General features: G+C 44.7%; 1 protein-coding gene across 1 annotated transcript; it reads left to right on the top strand.

The window, feature by feature from the left end:
* Positions 1 to 2,694: 2,694 nt before the first annotated feature.
* POGLUT1 (protein O-glucosyltransferase 1) lies at positions 2,695 to 17,577 on the top strand. Its single transcript, XM_035315294.1, has 11 exons — positions 2,695 to 2,806; positions 3,375 to 3,465; positions 6,882 to 7,025; positions 7,362 to 7,497; positions 10,103 to 10,224; positions 11,650 to 11,709; positions 12,633 to 12,732; positions 13,527 to 13,585; positions 15,901 to 16,068; positions 16,592 to 16,648; positions 17,277 to 17,577. The coding sequence occupies exons 1-11, from the start codon at positions 2,710 to 2,712 to the stop codon at positions 17,431 to 17,433; spliced, it is 1,191 nt and encodes a 396-aa protein (XP_035171185.1). The 5' UTR covers positions 2,695 to 2,709; the 3' UTR covers positions 17,434 to 17,577.
* Positions 17,578 to 18,610: the final 1,033 nt, after the last annotated feature.

Here is an 18,610-nt window from a genome sequence, read left to right as displayed (position 1 = left end):
GGGCCTATTAAACATTTATGCTGACTACCACTCCTACTCTTTGCCTCAGAGAAAGCACCCGAAATAACCTTTGCTACTGAACAAACTACAACAGTCCTACTGGCTGTGTAACAGACTAGCGGAGAGCTGTGAGAAACAACCAGAAAGAGTGTTGGAACAGCACACTGATGTCTCTATCAGTGAGCCAGGGAAGAAGCAGGAAAATCTGGTCTGGAACTTGAGGGAGACAGAAAACGATGCTAGAAATTATTGTTGGATTAGTTTGTGTAGAAATGGCTAAAACTGAGTGAGACCATTGGAAGCAAATATACATATTTCAGCATTTTTTGCTATGGGCTACTTACTGAAGGTTCATACTTTTGGGCAAATCTTAAGACTAACCCCCAGTTTGGGATCTACAACTACTGCAGCTGTAGAAGGACCAGTAGAGGAAAAAAGTACATCCTATGCAGAAAGGAAAACAGAGGGGCCCTAGGAGAAAACGGAAAGAAAGTATTAACTTCCTAATTCGCGCAAGAACTCTTTGTCTATGCAACACAAGTCTGGGATGAGACGGCCAGATGTACTCAAGTTTTTCACTCTAGGAAGCTATTACTATGGGTGTCTGAGCAGCAGTTCAGAAAGTCCCTCAGAGTCATTTATTTCGATGGATGCACATACAAACCACTGGTCTTTGCCTGCAAATAGGGACCCCTGTCCTCTAGTCATGCAACCGTCTGTTGATAATAGCATCTCCTGGCCTTGCACAGATTTAGCCAATACTTGATGCTCAAGTTTACCAGCTCTTGCAGATTCATTAGAACTACTAGTCTCCAGAATTCATCAGTCCTTGGGAAAGCTTGATTGTTCTTCCTCAGCACATGCTTTTCCTCTTGGGTCTGCTTTCTGGTAACTATTTCTCCACCCAAACCTACAGTTACCTATATAACCATTTCAGTCTCACACAAAACATACCCCGTTGATGGTTTGTGTGGCTAATCACTCAGCCTTCATGCTATAGATACCAGCTTAATGTAAATGCATCTCCTGCCTATTAATGAGGGGCTACAGCACCTCCTCCTGGAAGAACACCAAAATAAAGCTGGACCAGGAAAGATGAAGGTTTAGCATTCACTGTTTGATACAGGGAGACAATGGAGATGGGATAGGCCTTCCCACACTCAACCTGGGAAGAAACATCAATCAAATGGCCTGGATTCATGTTAGGATAGCATCTGCTTAGCCCAAAGCACTGTAACCTATGTTAATTTGGCTGCTTATCAGCATGGTTATTATAACCAGCAGTGGATTAATAAGCCTGTCTCCTGAAGGCTGGATAAATATGACTGAGCTGACCGAAACACTAAGTGGGAGGTGGTTCTGAAGACAGTATTCTTAGAAACCATTCTGAATTGAGCAGGTCCTACATGTTACATTGATGGCACTGTCCTGTTATTTCCCTCTTTTCTTTTAGTTCACATTCCCAAAGCTGCAAAAAAAAATTACACAAACCAATCTCAACTATTATTCCTAAACAGTACCAATCATGTCTTAATTCTAAACAATCAAAATGAATAAGGCAGTGGCAACAACATGTTTTTTTTTTTACTTTTTATTTCCTCTTCCTCTTGGGTACTTCCCTGCAGCTCTTGTTGGCTCCCGTAGGCTTTCTACCATACACAAAGGCAGCAATTGTTACTCTTTGGCCAGAACAAGCCTAGAGGTACCGATAAGCGTTAGTGAAGACAGCCGATAAAGCCACCATCTCCAGATATACTCTGTGGTAAAATCCACCTCCACGCTCTTCATCTGAGACTGTTTCCCCCTCCCCATCTGCCCCTAAGACGTAGTAAGTAGTAACAGGAGAAGGATCCTCTTACTTACAGTCTGGATGCCGTGTTTGATGAACGCAGGTGTCCAGGGAAGTTCCAAAAACCCCTCAGGATGACTGAGGTCTGCTAGATACGCAACAGCTGCGTAACACTCATGAGACTCCTGAGCTGCAAATGAGTAAAGCTATGAGATTCAGAGGAAGTATCATAAACACACACAGCTCTTCTCCAGGCATTGGTTATTTTTTCAGTAGATGGCCCTGTTTTACTCTAAGTAACGCAGTCAAAGTTCCTGCATTTGAAGAGAAACAGACACCAGGATGGCTGCCGTGCAGTAGGCAGGTCTCACGCTGGAGAAACCAGGGTCCTGACAACAGTGTCTCCGCCACATCGGTGCCCTTATCCTTGTAGGTTAAAGTTGCCACGATGTGACCCATGAGAGCCCCACAGAGGGTAACACACATTGGGGGGCAGCATCCAGTGACAACCAGCACCTCCACCGCCAGTTTCAGAGGCGGCAGCCACCATTCCCCGCCAAGCCTGGATGTGCCGGGGCAGCGGGGGCAGATTGGGCCGTGGCACCTCAACGCAGCCGCCCCATGGCTCAACACCGCGCCCGGCCCCTGGGGGCAACCCGCTCCCGGGAGAACATGGCGGGGGGGAGGCACGGAGGACCCTGCCCACCGGGTCCCGGCCACACGCAGCCCTCACGGCCTCGGGGTGGTGGCGGCGGTGGGGGAGCAGCGCCGCCACGGAGCGCGGCCGGGCCGAGACACGGCAAAAACTACAGCTCCCATGGCGCCCAACGCCCGCCGCCATTTTGGGGGGGGGGGCAGTGGCGGTCGCGGCCGCCATTTGTAGCCGGGGCGTCTCCGCCCCCCGGCGGCTCGGCGGCGGCATGGGGCGGGTGGCGGTGCCCCTGTGGGCGCTGCTGGCCCTCTGGGCGCTGCGGGCACCGGCATCGGCATCGGGGGTGGCGGCGGGTGGCCCGGGAGGTGAGCGCTGCTGCAGGGCGGGCGGGCGGGCGGGTAGGTGCCCTGGGGTCGGGCTGGATGGTGCTGGTCTCTGGTGGCTGAGGAGATTGGCGTTCGGTCCTTCTCCGTGCCCGCATTTCCAGGTTCTGGAAAGAAAATCAAACACGAGGTATGGGGGGAGAGTCTGCTGCTTCCTTGTAGTCACACAGCAGAAAGCGGCTAACTGGGTTTAACAGCGGTGGTTGGCGGAGGTGAGTTTGGTTTTGCAGGCTGCCGTCAGCCAGTCTCCGTCAGAAGGACCACGGCCACCCCTCTGGGGACCACATCACGGGGCCGCGTGGTGCCTGGGCTTCAGCCCGTAGGGTTCAGCCCGTAGGGTTCAGCCCGTAGGGTTCAGCCGCTTCCCATCATTTCGGGAGGCCTGGCTGGGTTCGCTGCCAGGCGCGCTCCAGTTCAGCAGTACTGAAGTGTGTCGTGGGGTTGTGTTAAGAAGCTATTGCCAGCTGGACCAGAAGTCCTGCTCGGCTCCCGCTGGTCGCTCTGGTGGTTTAATGAATTAACTTTGACTTTTCCTTCCTGTGTGTTTCAGATGCCAAGTGGAAAACAATAACTGACCAAATTAACAAAGCTGTGGAAGTCTATAAGCCATGTGTAAAGGAGAATTGCAGCTGCCACCGAAGGTGAGACACTGCTTCCTTGTTACTGGACAGGACTCTGGCCATGATCGGGAATACTTTTGGCAGCACTGATGGATGGGAGTTAGCTATAGAATATTTGGGCTCTAGAGTAGCGTATCTTCACCCATCATAGATCACAGTGCTTGCAAGAAGGAGATTATTGTGTGAAATAGGCCAGCCTCCATAGTTCTAGTAGAAGGTGTGTCCACCTGCACATCAGTCACTGCCCTTGTCCTCTGCGACTGAACAACTTAAACTGTATTGGCATCTCATACATGAGTGCATGATAATCCCATACACAGTTGGTTATATTTCTGTGCTAAAAATCCACTTCTGCCTTCTCTCTCAGTGGGACACTGCTAACAAGTTTTTCTGGTGGGCTTTTAAAAGTGGAAGAAATCAAGTACATGCAAAATATTTTAAAATATGTAGATTAAGAATAATCATTACAGAAAGCATATTCATTGGTGTGATACTGTGTTGTACCTTGTGCACTCCCTGTGCCTGGACAGGGCTTCCAGTGGAAGAAGGGAGGGGAGAACTGGAAGAGCACTCTTTCTAGGGAGTTTAGTTCACTGCCTGTAAGAACTGGACTAGCAGTGGATATTTAACTGCCTGACTTTTGCATGACCTAATATGATCCAAGAGGAGCTCATTCAGGAAGTATTCCTCTGTCTTTAGGCTTAGGCTTCCAAATGCAGAAATGCAGATGTCCCATTTTCAGACTCCTGTTTAAAAAATAGATGTGCTCATTCACTTTGGAGGTGAGATTGAGCACCAGACTGGCTTTTAATATCAGATGAGTCATACTGGGCCAACCATTTGTATACTGTTTGGAGTTTTTGATCTTCATTGCTCTTTATATATTTATGAGAAGTCTCTTCTAGTTTAGTCTTCGAGTCTTCGAGTCTTTTTCCTCAGTTACAATTCAAATACAGCATAAAGACATCTCCTAATCTTTAAACATACACACCACCGTCTCCTACCCGCCTTTGGGTATGACTTCCACACCTGCTTCAGAACATGATAATTGATAGTAACAGAAAGTTACAGTTGCTGTGATTCTCCAAACCTAGTTCTCATTACAGCAGCATTTCATTTAAGGGTTGTTTAAAGAGCAGGTTTATTCAGTAGTGACAGGCTTTACAAAAGAATCTGGAAAGATGATACAGCATGTACACACTGTGCAACTAAGAGGCTCTTTTCATTTTGATAGCTGATTTGGAGATATGTGAGTGTGTAGCAGAACATTGAAAGCCAGTACTTTTTCCCAGATAACAGATTCTACTTGTGTCAGGTTTTCTGGTGGCCAAGAACTGAAAAGAACTTTCAGTGACTACTGAAAGGTAGCAGTACTGAAAGGTAGCCCTCTGGACGAGGGCATTGAGTGCACCCTCAGTAAGTTTGCAGATGACACCAAGTTAGGTGCGAGTGTCGATCTGCTCGAGGGTAGGAAGGCTCTGCAGGAGGATCTGGATAGGCTGCACCGATGGGCTGGGGTCAACTGCATGAAGTTTAACAAGGCCAAGTGCCGGGTCCTGCACCTGGGGCGTAATAACCCCAAGCAGAGCTACAGGCTGGGAGATGAGTGGTTGGAAAGCTGCCAGGCGGAGAAGGACCTGGGAGTGATAGTGGACAGTCGGCTGAATATGAGCCAGCAGTGTGCTCAGGTGGCCAAGAAGGCCAACGGCATCCTGGCTTGCATAAGAAATAGTGTGACCAGCAGGGCTAGGGAGGTGATCGTCCCCCTGTACTCGGCTCTGGTGAGGCCGCACCTCGAGTACTGTGTTCAGTTTTGGGCCCCTCGCTACAAGAAGGACATCGAGGTGCTTGAGTGGGTCCAAAGAAGGGCGACGAAGCTGGTGAGGGGCCTGGAGAACAAGTCCTACGAGGAGCGGCTGAGGGAGCTGGGCTTATTCAGCCTGGAGAAGAGGAGGCTCAGGGGCGACCTTATCGCTCTCTACAGATACCTTAAAGGAGGCTGTAGAGAGGTGGGGGTTGGCCTGTTCTCCCACGTGCCTGGTGACAGGACGAGGGGGAATGGGCTAAAGTTGCGCCAGGGGAGTTTTAGGTTAGATGTTAGGAAGAGCTTCTTTACTGAAAGGGTTGTGAGGCATTGGAACAGGCTGCCCAGGGAGGTGGTGGAGTCACCACCCCTAGAAGTCTTCAAAAGACGTTTAGATGTAGAGCTTAGGGATATGGTTTAGTGGGGACTGTTAGTGTTAGGTTAGAGGTTGGACTTGATGATCTTGAGGTCTCTTCCAACCTAGAAATTCTGTGATTCTGTGATTCTGTGATTCTGTAATATAGGCTAGAATGACATGGACATGCTGTAAAACTCTCCAACTTTCTTCATGATCTCAGGCTCATTCGATTTGCATCCCTGTCACACAGCTTATCCTGTGATCAGCCCATCTGTACTGGGACAATTTTTTATGTAGTTCACAATTTTATATCTGATACAGAGTAACAGAATCATTGAGGTGGGAGGGGAACCTCTTGAGATCATCAAGTCCAACGTCCTTGTTCAAGCAGGGCCACCTAGAGCAAGTTGCCAGGACCATGTCCAGCCAGAATATGAATAACTCCAAAGATGGAAAGCCCACAACCTCTCTGGGCAACCTGTGCCAGGGTTTGACTGTGCTCATAGTGGGTTCACCCCTTCTGTCTGTGCAGTGTTGTATGAAACTAAGGCATTGATGCAGTATCTGCCAAAAAGTAGCAGAGATGTCTTCATGGCTCTTACAGTCCAGCAGCACTTACTAACTGCCCCAAGCAGTTAGATCTGGGAGCCATTACAGTGAATTAATATAAACTGTATCCTCCATCTGTATTTTCTTGTATAGGTTAGGGTTGTATTTTCATACTGCGTTCCTGGAGCTCACTGGTGATGTGCAGATGTCACAGAACAGACTTTGCATATGTTTGTTCTCCTGAACTAGCTTTCATTGTATACAGCGTTACTGGGTGATGCTGCTCCTCACAACTAAACTCTTCTTTTCTATGTCCACGTAGCATTTTGTGAGGAATTTGGTCTTGGTTTGGCCCATCATACCTGGAAATCTTCAAGCTTCAGAACTCTGGTTAAGTGAACTGAAGGCTTTATCCATAACCTGCCTGGGTGTGTAAGGTGTTTTCTGGGATAATGACTACTGCTGACAGTGTTGATTTAGCCTGTGCTGGGTTTTCTGTTCAGGCAAACAGCACATAGATCATCAAAGAGCAAAGCTTGGACCTTTGAGTCTCTGAGTAGCGGCTGTTTCAAGTGACTGAAATTGAATCCTCCAATATGCCACGTGTAGCGGAGCTGGAAGCTATATGGAACTTGTCAGAGCTAGAAGCCTCTCCTGGATGTTGCAGTAATTTATGTGCAGTATCCTCCCTGCTGCGCTTAATTTTGGCTGATCGTTTTGTTTCAGTGTCTGGAAGCAGGACCTGGCTCCTTTTCGAGGTGGCATTTCCAAGGAGATAATGTCAGATGTGGTGAGCCGGAAGCTTGGGACGCACTACCAAATCATTAAGAACAAGCTGTACCGTGAGCACGACTGCATGTTCCCTGCAAGGTAAGAGCCATGCAGAAGATCCCGTCTCCCTAGCGGGGACACAAGAGTACTTCCAACCCTGCCACGTTGAAAGTCACTGAGCACAACAGTATTTCATTTCCTTATCAATCCCTTATCAGGGCAGGAGCCTAGAAAATTTTGTATGAGCCTTAAATGTAAGCAGGAAGTGTCTGTACTGCACTGTGGCTTAGAGGCTGCTCTAGGCAATTCCCAGCCTGCACCATGGCATGTCTCAGGCTCACCATCTCTTCTGCTGTTGTGCAGAGAGGCCTGCAAGAGTCTCCAGGATTCTGCTTCTCCTTATGGTTCTTTGCCATATGTGTCATTTCCCCACAGATGTAGTGGAGTCGAGTATTTCCTTCGGGGGATCATCAACCGCCTCCCTGACATGGAAATGGTGATCAATGTGCGAGACTACCCCCAGGTCCCCAAGTGGATGAAACCCATTATCCCGGTCTTCTCCTTCAGTAAGGTGCGCACACTTTTAAAAGCTGAGCATTCCTGAGACATGCATGTCCTCCTTTTTCTTGGTAACACATATTTTTGAGGATGGTTCCCCCCAGATTTCCTGTGTGTCAAAGTTGCTTGCTCTTTTTCACTCATTATGCTGCTTTTTGCTTCCAGTTTTCTGGCAGACAGACTTACAGATTTATTTAACAGAACAGTTTTTCCCCTCATTATCTCCTCTTCCAGGTCAAAAAGTGTACCTCTGCTACAGCAGAATGATGCACAGCTGGATGGGATATGTGCCAGCATCACTGTGATTTGCTACAATGCCTCTGTTAAAATTGTAGCCACAGCTTATCAGCATTGTTAAGGATTTTTCATCATCAGTCAGCTGTCATAGCTGATCTCAGTTAATATGAATATTTTGGTCCTTTTTTTTTGGCACCGCAGATAAGTGTTTCTTATCTTCATTTCTGTAATAGTGCTGTCTCCTGTGAACTCTTTTCCTGTGGGTTTCTTCTTCCATCTCCAAACATGCTCATACACACAGAGGCAGACACACACACACAGACATTTGCTCTTTCCTTCTCTATTTCCAAACTGGAGAGAACTTCTGTATTTTTTTCCTGCCTTTCCATTGTTAAATCTGATTGTAGGACAATGTCTCCAATAAAATATCCTTACACCTCAAACTTCAGGAAATCTTGCTGTTCCTTAGTGTATGCTCAACATGCCCAAATTCTACAGCTTTGCCACCTAACCCTGATCATGATGACCCTTTCCTTGGCTGAAGCCCAGCAAACTGTAGGATGCAAATAGAAGCAGTAAATCATTTGCTCTTGCTAGCTCAGGCTGTGTTCTGATTCTGCTAAATTATAGTATCTTACCCTGAACTCAGGCCTTCAGCTCATGCGGTCGGAACTCTAATGTGATCTACCATTGCCTAGTCCTCCGCATCCTAAAACTACCTCTAGAATTCCAATACAGCATTGCAAGTGCTATCATTCAAGAACTTTGTTCACTGCTAGATGTATTAGTAGAGGTAGCTGTCTTGCCCCTGCACCATAGCCCATCTTCAACTCTAGCCAGCAGAACCCAAATGAATGCAGACCAGGTTGCAGGAGTTTAATCTCTGCAGTCATATTCATCATCCTGCCCCTGAATCCCTTGCAGGACTCTGCAAGAAACTTGAGTTTTCCAGTCACTGCTGTCCAGTATCTGAACTGTAATCCCAGCCCTATCCTTATCTGAAACACAGTGACCCAGGCACAGCCTTTATTTGAACAGACCGTGTTAGTCCCTGCCAGAATGAGGAGGGTCCAGGATGCTGGTCCATGGTGCTTTCTAATGCTGAAAGCATAAGGATTGCAGGATTGTCTGTCATATTCTGCATCTTGGAAGGGTGGTGGCTGGAGTTGTCACGGTTTGTTACCAATGCCTGCTTATAGCAAGGTTGGGAAGGAGCAGATTGTAGAAGCACACGCTCATTTAAGTTGGAAGGCACCTGAGGAGGTCTCCCAGTCCAGCACCTCACTCATAGCAAGACCATCGGGGTGCCAGGGGCTGCATCCTGCCCAGTTCTGAGCATTTCCAAGAACAGGGTGTCCGTGGCTCCCCTGGGCACGTGCTCTAGTGTTTCACTTCCCTCAGAATGAAAATAGGTTTCCCAGTTTTTAATTGGATTTTTTTGTTTTGTTTTTTGTAATCAAAGTCTATTGCCTCACATTCTGTCTTAGTGCACTTCTGAAAAGAATCTGCCTCTGTCTTCTCCAAATTCTTCCATTAGGTTGCAGAAGACAATATTTAGATTCCTGCAAGCCTTCCTGTGCACGATAAACCCAGTTCTCAAGTTTCTTTTCATATGTTTTGTGCACCAGCCTCCTAACTACTTTGGTGGACTTGGCTCTCCAGTATTTCCAGGTGACAGAAAGATGGATAAGTTGGATACTAAGTTGATTACTAGTGCAGAGAAGTGGCCTGTAGTCTGGTTTGATGCAAGAATTTAGTCTTAGGTACTTTTTTTCCCCCTGATTAAAAGAGAATTTAAGCATCCAGATAGGAATGAGGAATTGAAATTCTTACGTGACTGGGATGTTTGTTACAGTGAATTGTCAAGTGATTTCTGAGAAGGCTGGAATGATATGAAGTACTGGAAACCTAAATGTCAAAGGGCCTAGAAGTGCCTCTGTCACAGAGGAGATAGTAATGCCTTTTAAGTTACAGTCAGTAGAACACACTTTAGAAAGGTGTGTGTAGCCCAGGTCTTAAAATACTAGTTAGCCATATCATGGATCTTCTTTGTTACTTTCTAACACAGAAGTGCCATGTTATCATGTAGCAAGGCATAGCCTTTTTGAAATCATTGAAACATTTTGCTTGGAAAGGACCTTCAGAAGTCAGCTGGTCCAGTGCGCCACTCAGAGCAGACATGCCTGCTGAAATACACTGTCTTTCTTCGGTTGGGTTGTGTTCATGTAGCCCCTTGCAACCCCATGGTGACCACAAAGCTCTCACGGCTGCAGTGAGGGAGAAACCAGGCAGAATGCCCTGAAAGGACATCGCTGCTGGTGGGCTCAGTAAACTGAAGTAAATGCTACTCTCACTCTTATATTATTCTCCTTTTTCTTAAGACACACGAATACAATGACATCATGTATCCTGCCTGGACGTTTTGGGAAGGAGGACCGGCTGTTTGGCCAATTTACCCAACAGGTTTAGGGCGCTGGGACCTCATGAGAGAGGACCTCAGAAGGTATGTTTTGGAAATGAATATTTTGGGGGGAGGCTGAATGGAAAACAAAAATCACAGTGAAAGCCATCTAGCACTGAGCAGGATTAGGGCAACGTTGAAGTCTTAAGACCACAGGTCTGTCGGCCTGTCATCTGTCCTGCTGCCTCATTAACTACATACAGCCTATCTGCTGTATAAGAATTCTCCATGGAAACCTTGGATGATGTAACTAGAAGTTATAATTAGCTTCCCTGTTCCCAACACTTTGGTAAGGAATGCAGGGGACAAAGTATGCACATTGTACCTGCTGTCAGGGCTAGATTACTATCATTTTCAGTGGAACAGGGTTTGTCAATAAAGCAGGAGTTATCTTTTGCCTGCAGAAATCTCCCCTGACACATAGAAATATTTTTCTTTGTTTACACCTGCTTCTCTAGGAGCTGTGTTTTTTTTTACTGCAGAGATGATCCAGGCTGTTTGTGTAAGCTCCTGAAAGGGTAAAGGAAAGCCTTCTTTAGGTCTGCTTTTACTTGAGTATTGTACAATAGAGGAATCTGGAATCATTCCCACAAAGCAAGAATGATTACTGGGCTGAGAATAAGACAGAATATGTTTCTGACTGGGAGTCTTTCTTTTCACAAGATCTTTGACTATTAGCAGAGTAAGGGGCTGTTTCCCTTGGAAAGTGATAAAGTATGTAACAGTGAATGAACATAGAAACATAACAAGAAAAAAACACAACACCTTGATGTCAAACAGTTAGCATGAGAATGTGAGGTTGAATGTTTTCTTCTTCAAAATCCTAAGCCAAATGTACTATAATATAATACAGTGAAGGTTCAAAGTATTTGTTTATCCTCACCTTACTACTGAGTCCCACTTAAGACACTGGGTTACAAGCAGATGCAAAGCTTAACCTGCACAGATCAGGCTGGGGATCAGGATGTACATGTCAAGCCAGGTGCAACATAAACGTGCAACAAACAGCTCCCTAGAGGGAGGCAGGCGACTGCATTGACAAAAATAAAGCGTGTGAACAGTTATTGTGAAGAGCTCACTTAAATTCAAAATGAAATTTATTTGGGGAAACGACAACCCCCTGTCTTTTTAAAACATTGGGCCTTTTTATTTCTAAGTGGGAAATGACAGTAGCTAAAAACTCTCTAGTCATTTTGCACTATCTATAGTCAGTGAAGGAGAGAAAATTTATTGTTTTCACTGAAAAGCGTTCCAAAAAGTAACCTATATCATGTGGTCTTGACCACAGTATTCACAGGAAAACATGTTTCATTGGACCTGGCAGAGAGTTTTTTCTGCGATAGTGAAGAAAATGATTTCCATCAAAAACGAAGAGTTGTAAAATGAGATCATGCTGTGAAAACTGATGAGATTACTGTTTCATGGTTTTATTAAATCATTTATTGCCACGTATAAACAATATTTCAGATCTGCAGAAAAATGGCCATGGATGAAGAAAATCTCTAAAGGATATTTCCGAGGATCCAGGTGAGCATATCTTCCTAAACAAATGTAACCTAGAATATCTTCTTTAAAAGTAAGGAAGGCGAGATATTTTGTGCAGCTACATTTCACCACTGTAAGAGTTACAGTTTGCAACTAGTTTATTATAGTAAGCTTAATATTAGAATCAGAGGTTATGATGGATTTGCTGCTTTATTTCTTAAAGAGTAAAAGTTTCTTAGAACCAGCTTCTTTTGTTCCGTGAAAGGAACTGCGGGTGCATAATGTAAATCTAAAGATTTGATACTGATGGGCATGCCTCTTGCCAATGTGAATACTTTATTCTCTGTGCAAGTGCTTATCAGTGAATCAACAAGTATTCTTCTGTTAGTTACCTGAGTGATGGGGGTTAAGAGGATAGGTTATTTTTCTCCCCAGTGACGGTTTGAACCATATTAACCCCTGCTCCTCCCTGTTCCTCCAGCATCATTGAGTTTCAGGGATGGACTTGACATCCTGCTATTAATAGGTAGGTTCAGGAGATGATGAGGAGTGAGCCTAAGGGATGTCATAACCTTGTTTATCAGTAGGGGTCAGAGGGATCAGATCTGGAGATGCTTACCATCTCTTAGCTCTCTCTGACTTAGGGAGTTGGAGTATTTGGCTCCCATCAGTGTAAGGCCTAAAGGAAACAGCATCTCTGCTGATATGTGCTGGGAATTGCTTAAATAATACTATTAAACATTTACTATTTTTTCATAAGTGAAACAAAGAAATGTGGCCTCAGATCATTTTTCTTCTGCTAATATACCCTTGGGCAGATATCTGCGGTACGGTATGCACTCAATAATGTTTTCTGGGGACACACTGAAGTCAGTTCCATAAAGAGGCAGGGTCTCGAGTCCTGTAGTTGGGTAGCTGTGTTGGGTGAGATGGTTTGGCAATGACTGATGTCATTTCTTTTGCAGAACAAGCCCTGAGAGAGATCCCCTCATTCTGCTGTCCCGAGAAGACCCAGAGCTCGTTGATGCTGAGTACACTAAAAATCAGGCTTGGAAATCTGAGAAGGTGCGTGGGTGTTGCCTCTCTTCTGAGCATGAGGGCCAGAAAGGGTAGCATTGCAAGATGGCTTTGATGATTGAGATGCATCTTGTTGGAGAGCTGTGAATGGTGTAGTGTGGGGGAGGCTTGCAGTTCTGTTGAGGGTAGGGCTCTCTGGTGGATGAAAGGAAGGAGTCTCTAGAGCCTGCCAGGACCACCTTTTTTTTTCCCCGTCTATGCTTTTTGTTGAAGAAAGCCAGCACAGATAAGAAAATGAACCTATGCCAATCCCCTCCTCTTCCATTACTGAAAAATTAGCCAACTTCCCCTTCTAGCCCCAAGCTGCTTGCATGTTGCTGTCAGTCTTTCTAAACCTCTTTCTGTCATCTCCATCTATTTGTCTTGCTGCTGATAACGTTCTGATAATTGTTGTTGTTAACTTTTTAGCTCCATATTAGTGCACAGTCCAGCTCTCTCCAGACAGTCTTGGCTAATCCAGTTACACTTGGCTTCACAGAGTCCATTGTCCCAAGCTGTTTTCAGCTCTGTAGCTGCCAACTAAACATTACCATTTAATGTGTTTGCACTGGCATTTGCTTACAAGCAATGTGTAATTTACTGAACTTTTTTTTTTTCTTGTTTGAAGGGCTCCAAATTCTTTATACTACTTCTAAAAGCCCACCAGGGAAGGTTTTCTCAGAAGTGAGATGGAGAGTTTTGAGGCTTCAGATTTATTTGTAACTGAGAAGGAAAATGAGTTTGAAATAACCATATAAAACTTACTGTTTTGTTTTTTTTAAAAAAAATCTCTTTACTTTAAGGACACCTTAGGGAAGCCTCCTGCAAAGGAAATTCCACTGGTTGATCACTGCAAATACAAGTAAGAATTTTGAAAAGTAAAGCTATTCAAGGGCTATGGGTTATTTCTTTCCTTGCATGGTGTATCATCTCATTTTATTTTAAGATCTAATTCCAGCAACCAGCTCCATGCAGACAGGGAGGTTTGGGAACAGACATACAGCAGCTGAAAATCTGGGAGCTTACTGTGGCCTGTGTCAGTGTCAGCTCTCCCTTGTCAGGTCGGGAGAAATAAAGTGCTTTGGGGAGAGTAGAGATCTTAGATCACTAATTAACATATAGATAGAAAATACATTTACGTTTGTTTGTTTGTTTGTTTGTTTGATCAGAGTGACTTTCTATAATTTTTTCTTTATATTCCTCGATCAAGCTGTGAGTTCCAAATCGTTTCATTTGGGTGCTACAGTGATAGCGCTATTGTCTTCGAGGACATAAGGAAGGAAGGAATCATGTCTTCATATGCATATTGGTGCAAGGGTTGCTGTTTAATGTATATAGTAAAAGAGAAAACCTGACATATGATTGAGCAGATATAGTGCTGATCCGTACTTTATATGTAGCTTGGGAGAATGTGGTTTCGATTTACAAAGGATTTTATTTTTTAACTACTTTCGGGAGGCTTTGTTGGTGTAATATTCTCGTGGCTTTCTCTGTAGAAATACAGACTTGGCTTCCATCTACTTGTATGTCTGATGTTTTGATTTTTCTTTTGCTTTAAAAGTTTGCATTTAGTTACAATTCTACCAGCTAGAATCTGCTGTTACAAGAGCTCAGTCACTTGGCCGAAGCTGTGTTTTTGTGCAAATGTGATTGACTTGTCTCATTTTATATTTCACTAGACTGTTGCCCAGATTTCTCCCTTCTGTTACACATAGACTTCCCCAACTCCTGATGCCTCTTAAGCCCCTCCATAAAGTGTGGGCCAAGACATTCCCTCACACTTTTGCCATAGCCCCATTTAGGAATAATCATCAATAGTTGTTGTCAGCAGCGGCATATGGGCTCCGTGGCGTCTGTTACGGACGACTGTCCCCTACAGTGGTCCCATGGTGTATTACTGACTTCAGACTGTCATTGGGAAAACACAGGTACAAAAAGAGGGGCTGTAATCAGACTACCTAAACTAGAAGCCACACCTCCATCTGTCCATAAGCTGTGAGAGGCAGGGTCTGGTAGGGTCAACAGGAATTTCTCACTGTTTCCTTCTGTGCTATGCAGAAGTGTATACGGAAGTCTGAGAGCAGCCCTTAGTGACTTGGCTGAGGTCACAGGCGAGCCACAGCTTGAACTTGACAGAGGCATTTTCTTGCTTCCACACCACTGTTCTTGTTGGCATTCAGTTCCTAATACAGTGTGCTCCTCATCCCTGCCTAGAGCTCCTATGTAATACAGGGAATGCAAAATAATTTCAGATTTACTTCCTTTCACTTACTGCTGAGCCAAGTTTAGCTATAGTCCCCATCTCACCCAAAATAGCTGCGTTAAAGGGAGAAGTCCCTTCCCCCAGCCCAAACTGTTTGACTTCAAAGATTAGTTCCATGTACTGATGGGTTTTACCCACAGGAAAAACAGCTTTCCATATAATTGGAGAAACGTGGGTTTGAAAAAGAAAGAAAGCAAACAAACAAACATCCCTCTGAGATACAGTTTGCTAAGAGAAATCTGTCCGTCCCCCCCAGTCAAGCCCATTTTACTAACTTGGCAGAAAATACCGAAAACAAAATTGTTGATTCTTTGTTATCTGCAAAGTCCATCTGTTTTGTGCTAGCCTGTTTAACCTCCTAGGGTTACATTCCCAAGTTAATATGAAACAATTAGATTCAGATTAAAGCAGGATCCCAGAAGAAAAGAAAAAAAAAAGGCTGAATAGATATGTCAAAGAAGAACAATGAACGAAAAAGCTCATTGCAAGACAACAGAATTGGGAAAAAGCTCCTCATGGGAGCAGAGTCTGTGAAGCAGAGTAGAGTCCCAGTAGCAGCATCCAGGTTGTGACCTTCCGTGCCTTTCTGGCAGTGGTCTGTGAGGCAAGCCTTCATTGGTTTGTCATAAGCAGGTGTCTTAGTTGGAAGTAAAGCCTCACTTGCTAAGTTTTGACAGGCACTGGAAGCTCTCCTAGCACCTCCGTAACTTCAGCTCACCCGTGCAACGAGGAGCTTCAAATAAACGTCCTCCCTCTGCTTTAGTGAGAAGTGCTTAGCTTGGTGTGAGGGAGACCCCTACCCCTCACATGTTACCTGTGAGAGAAACTTGATCACTATTCAGAGTCCAGTTTCTAACTGTCTTTCTCCATAAAATGACAGATGTAATCAGCTCCTTTCCCTTCTTCTTTTACAGGTATCTGTTTAATTTCCGGGGAGTGGCTGCCAGTTTCCGGTTGAAGCACCTCTTCTTGTGTGGTTCTCTCGTCTTTCACGTTGGAGAAGAGTGGTTGGAGTTCTTCTACCCTCAGCTGAAGCCTTGGGTCCACTATGTCCCAGTCAGATCAGACCTCTCTGATGTCAGGTGTGAGACCCTAAGAGTGCTCGGTGGGGCATTGCATGCCGTGGGAAAACACTGCTACATTTGGTTTGGTCTGTATTACACTAGGAAGAGCCTCCACTCCTAGGCATCAGTCAAATGCTCTTGGAGATCATGTTCTTCTCTCTTTATTACCACACCCAGAGAATCTTTTGCTTGTATTACTTGCACAATACAGTTTCATTGGGTGTGTATGTCTCCTGGCCTCGCTGAAATCAGCAGGCACTACATACTCTATCTTTGCAAGTGGCCACTGCAACACAGATCAGGAGAAGAGGACCATATTATTGGGCTAAAAACTTGTCAGCTCCTGGATTTCAGCATGCTGTCCAGGACTTACATGGAACAACCGGCAGTGACGAGTTTCTTCTGTGCACTGAAATGAGGAGCACCAATCCCTTGCTCAGCTCTAAATCTTTAATCTCATCCTCCACAATATTTTAGCTAAGTTTAGCAATAGTTCTCCACTGAACTAGTTGTTTCATAGCATTTTTTGTTGTTATTTTAGGGAGCTGTTGCAGTTTGTAAAGGAAAATGATAACATAGCACAAGAAATTGCAGAGAGGTAAGTTGTGCGTCCTTTCTGTCTGTCAAGCACTCTTATCTAAAACATTTTCTTAGGCAGCTTTTGAAGGGGTTACCTGTCAAAGACAGCCTAGTATTAATAGGGTAAAGTATATTTTTCTTCTGCAATAACAGCAGGAGGCTTGGAGAACTTAAAACAAGCAGGGGGAACTGGATAACAAGATTATATGTTTAGGTCTTCGGTTCATATGTGACCCATGTCAGGAACCCCACTGAAAACCATCAGAAGTTCAGAGCTTTCTTCTCGGTGTGAAGCGAGTTGACCCCTGGGAACTGTGTCTGCATTATAACTATTATATACCCAGGCTGGCAGGGACTGGCTTCTGAAGCAGCATGCATCGCTGTCGCTCAGGCTGTATCTGATACGTGAAATCTGATATTTATTATCCCAGATAACAAATACCATCTTGAGGATAACAAAAGCACTGCAAGTGTCAGAGCTATGAGACTGAATGGAAGTTGTGAAATTGAAATAGACGGTACAGAGCAATGTGTGTTGTTTCTCATTTGAAAAAAACAGGAGTGAAAGTTGATATACATATAAAATAGAACCAAAGACTCTTGCAGGAACTGAAAATTGGTTCTGACTGTGCCTTGTATGTCTCTAGGGGACGCCAATTCATCACTGAACACTTGCAGATGGAGGATATCTCTTGCTACTGGGAGCATCTGTTGTCAGAATATTCCCAAGCCTTGACTTACAAAGTGAAAAGGAGGAAGAACTACAGTGAGATCGCTTCTGAATGGCCGAAAACCGAGCTGTAGAGACTCCTCCATTTTTCTCTTCAGCTCAAACTGATCTCTCTGGAAATCTGAAGATCGGTGTATCTTCTTGCTTGTTCTCAGATTTATTATCCTTTGTACTAAAACTACAGAAAACAGCAGTAGGCTAACTTTTTTTCCCATGCAGCCATGCAGTGGGACCCAGTTCCACTGTCGCCGTAAGAACATAAAGTTGAATGTTGGATTATGGCTATTCAGTGGGGTTGTTACACTCATGCCTGGAAGAGCATAGTTAGCATTTGGGACATTGTTACTTCCCGTCTAGGAATAATCCTAAATCCCATTCAGTCAATGAGAAGCCTTTATGTTAAATTTACTGGACCTTTTGCCAGGTCCTCTGTACTTATATTCAAGGTAGGGTCAGCTACGCTCAGCTTTGAGATGCACATCCATTTTGGCAGTGATCAGTGTTTTCTCATCTGTGTGATGACACTTGGGATATTAGGAGTTCTCTGACAGAAGCAGGTGCTGGGATTTGTGGTAGCCTTTTTATAGCTTAGAGCTTACTTTTCTGATGTTTATGTCAGGTTTTTAAAGAGGTTGATGGCAAGGCTTTGATGCGCCGTTAAGAGGACAAATTATCCTTGCACAGATAAATTACCTACCTCATAGGAGAACGTCTGGTGATGATAATGTTACCACAGTACTTAGTCTGAGTAGCCGACAGCCAAGCAGCTGAGATAAGCAGTGTTTGTCCTTTGTTGAAGGGGCAATGAGGTGGATGCATGGCCGTGCAAAACTGAGCCCCTGTTAGCAAACTCTCACCCTGGCCAGACGTCCTGGGACCCTTAAGAACCTAGAGAAAGTATACACAGAGGTAAATTCAGCTCTTAGGTTTTTGTTTGTTTGTTTGTTTGTTTTTTCCCCCCAGATGTTCACAGATTCTCTGCTCTGATCCCCTTCTGCAATCTTACTAGGGTTTTTTTATTTTAAAGGGGGTAACACCTCTGTTCACTTCATCATTCTCTTTTCTTTCACACACAAGTTATGTTCATTTTCTGATCTTCCTCAGTCTGGTTGAGGGAATGTCCTTCAATCACACAGTGGCAGCTACTCGTTTTATTATTCATTACAAGTTCAAGTCATAGGCTTCTTAGGCTAACTGTATTTATGCCAAGTACAGGCTGCTCAGCTCATAAGGAGTGCAGTTTCTAAAATG

Source organism: Oxyura jamaicensis, chromosome 1 (assembly GCF_011077185.1).
Source record: "Oxyura jamaicensis isolate SHBP4307 breed ruddy duck chromosome 1, BPBGC_Ojam_1.0, whole genome shotgun sequence".
NCBI lineage: Eukaryota > Metazoa > Chordata > Aves > Anseriformes > Anatidae > Oxyura > Oxyura jamaicensis.
Note: the sequence above shows the minus strand (reverse complement) of the source record. Positions and strands in the feature narration are given on the sequence as shown.

Excerpts from the sequence above, each read along its gene's own strand:
- POGLUT1 (XM_035315294.1), top strand. The coding sequence starts at position 2,710 with ATGGGGCGGGTGGCGGTGCCCCTGTGGGCGCTGCTGGCCCTCTGGGCG. Across the intron at positions 7,026-7,361 it reads GACTGCATGTTCCCTGCAAG|ATGTAGTGGAGTCGAGTATT; the intron begins GTAAGAGCCATG and ends ATTTCCCCACAG. Across the intron at positions 10,225-11,649 it reads ATGAGAGAGGACCTCAGAAG|ATCTGCAGAAAAATGGCCAT; the intron begins GTATGTTTTGGA and ends ACAATATTTCAG.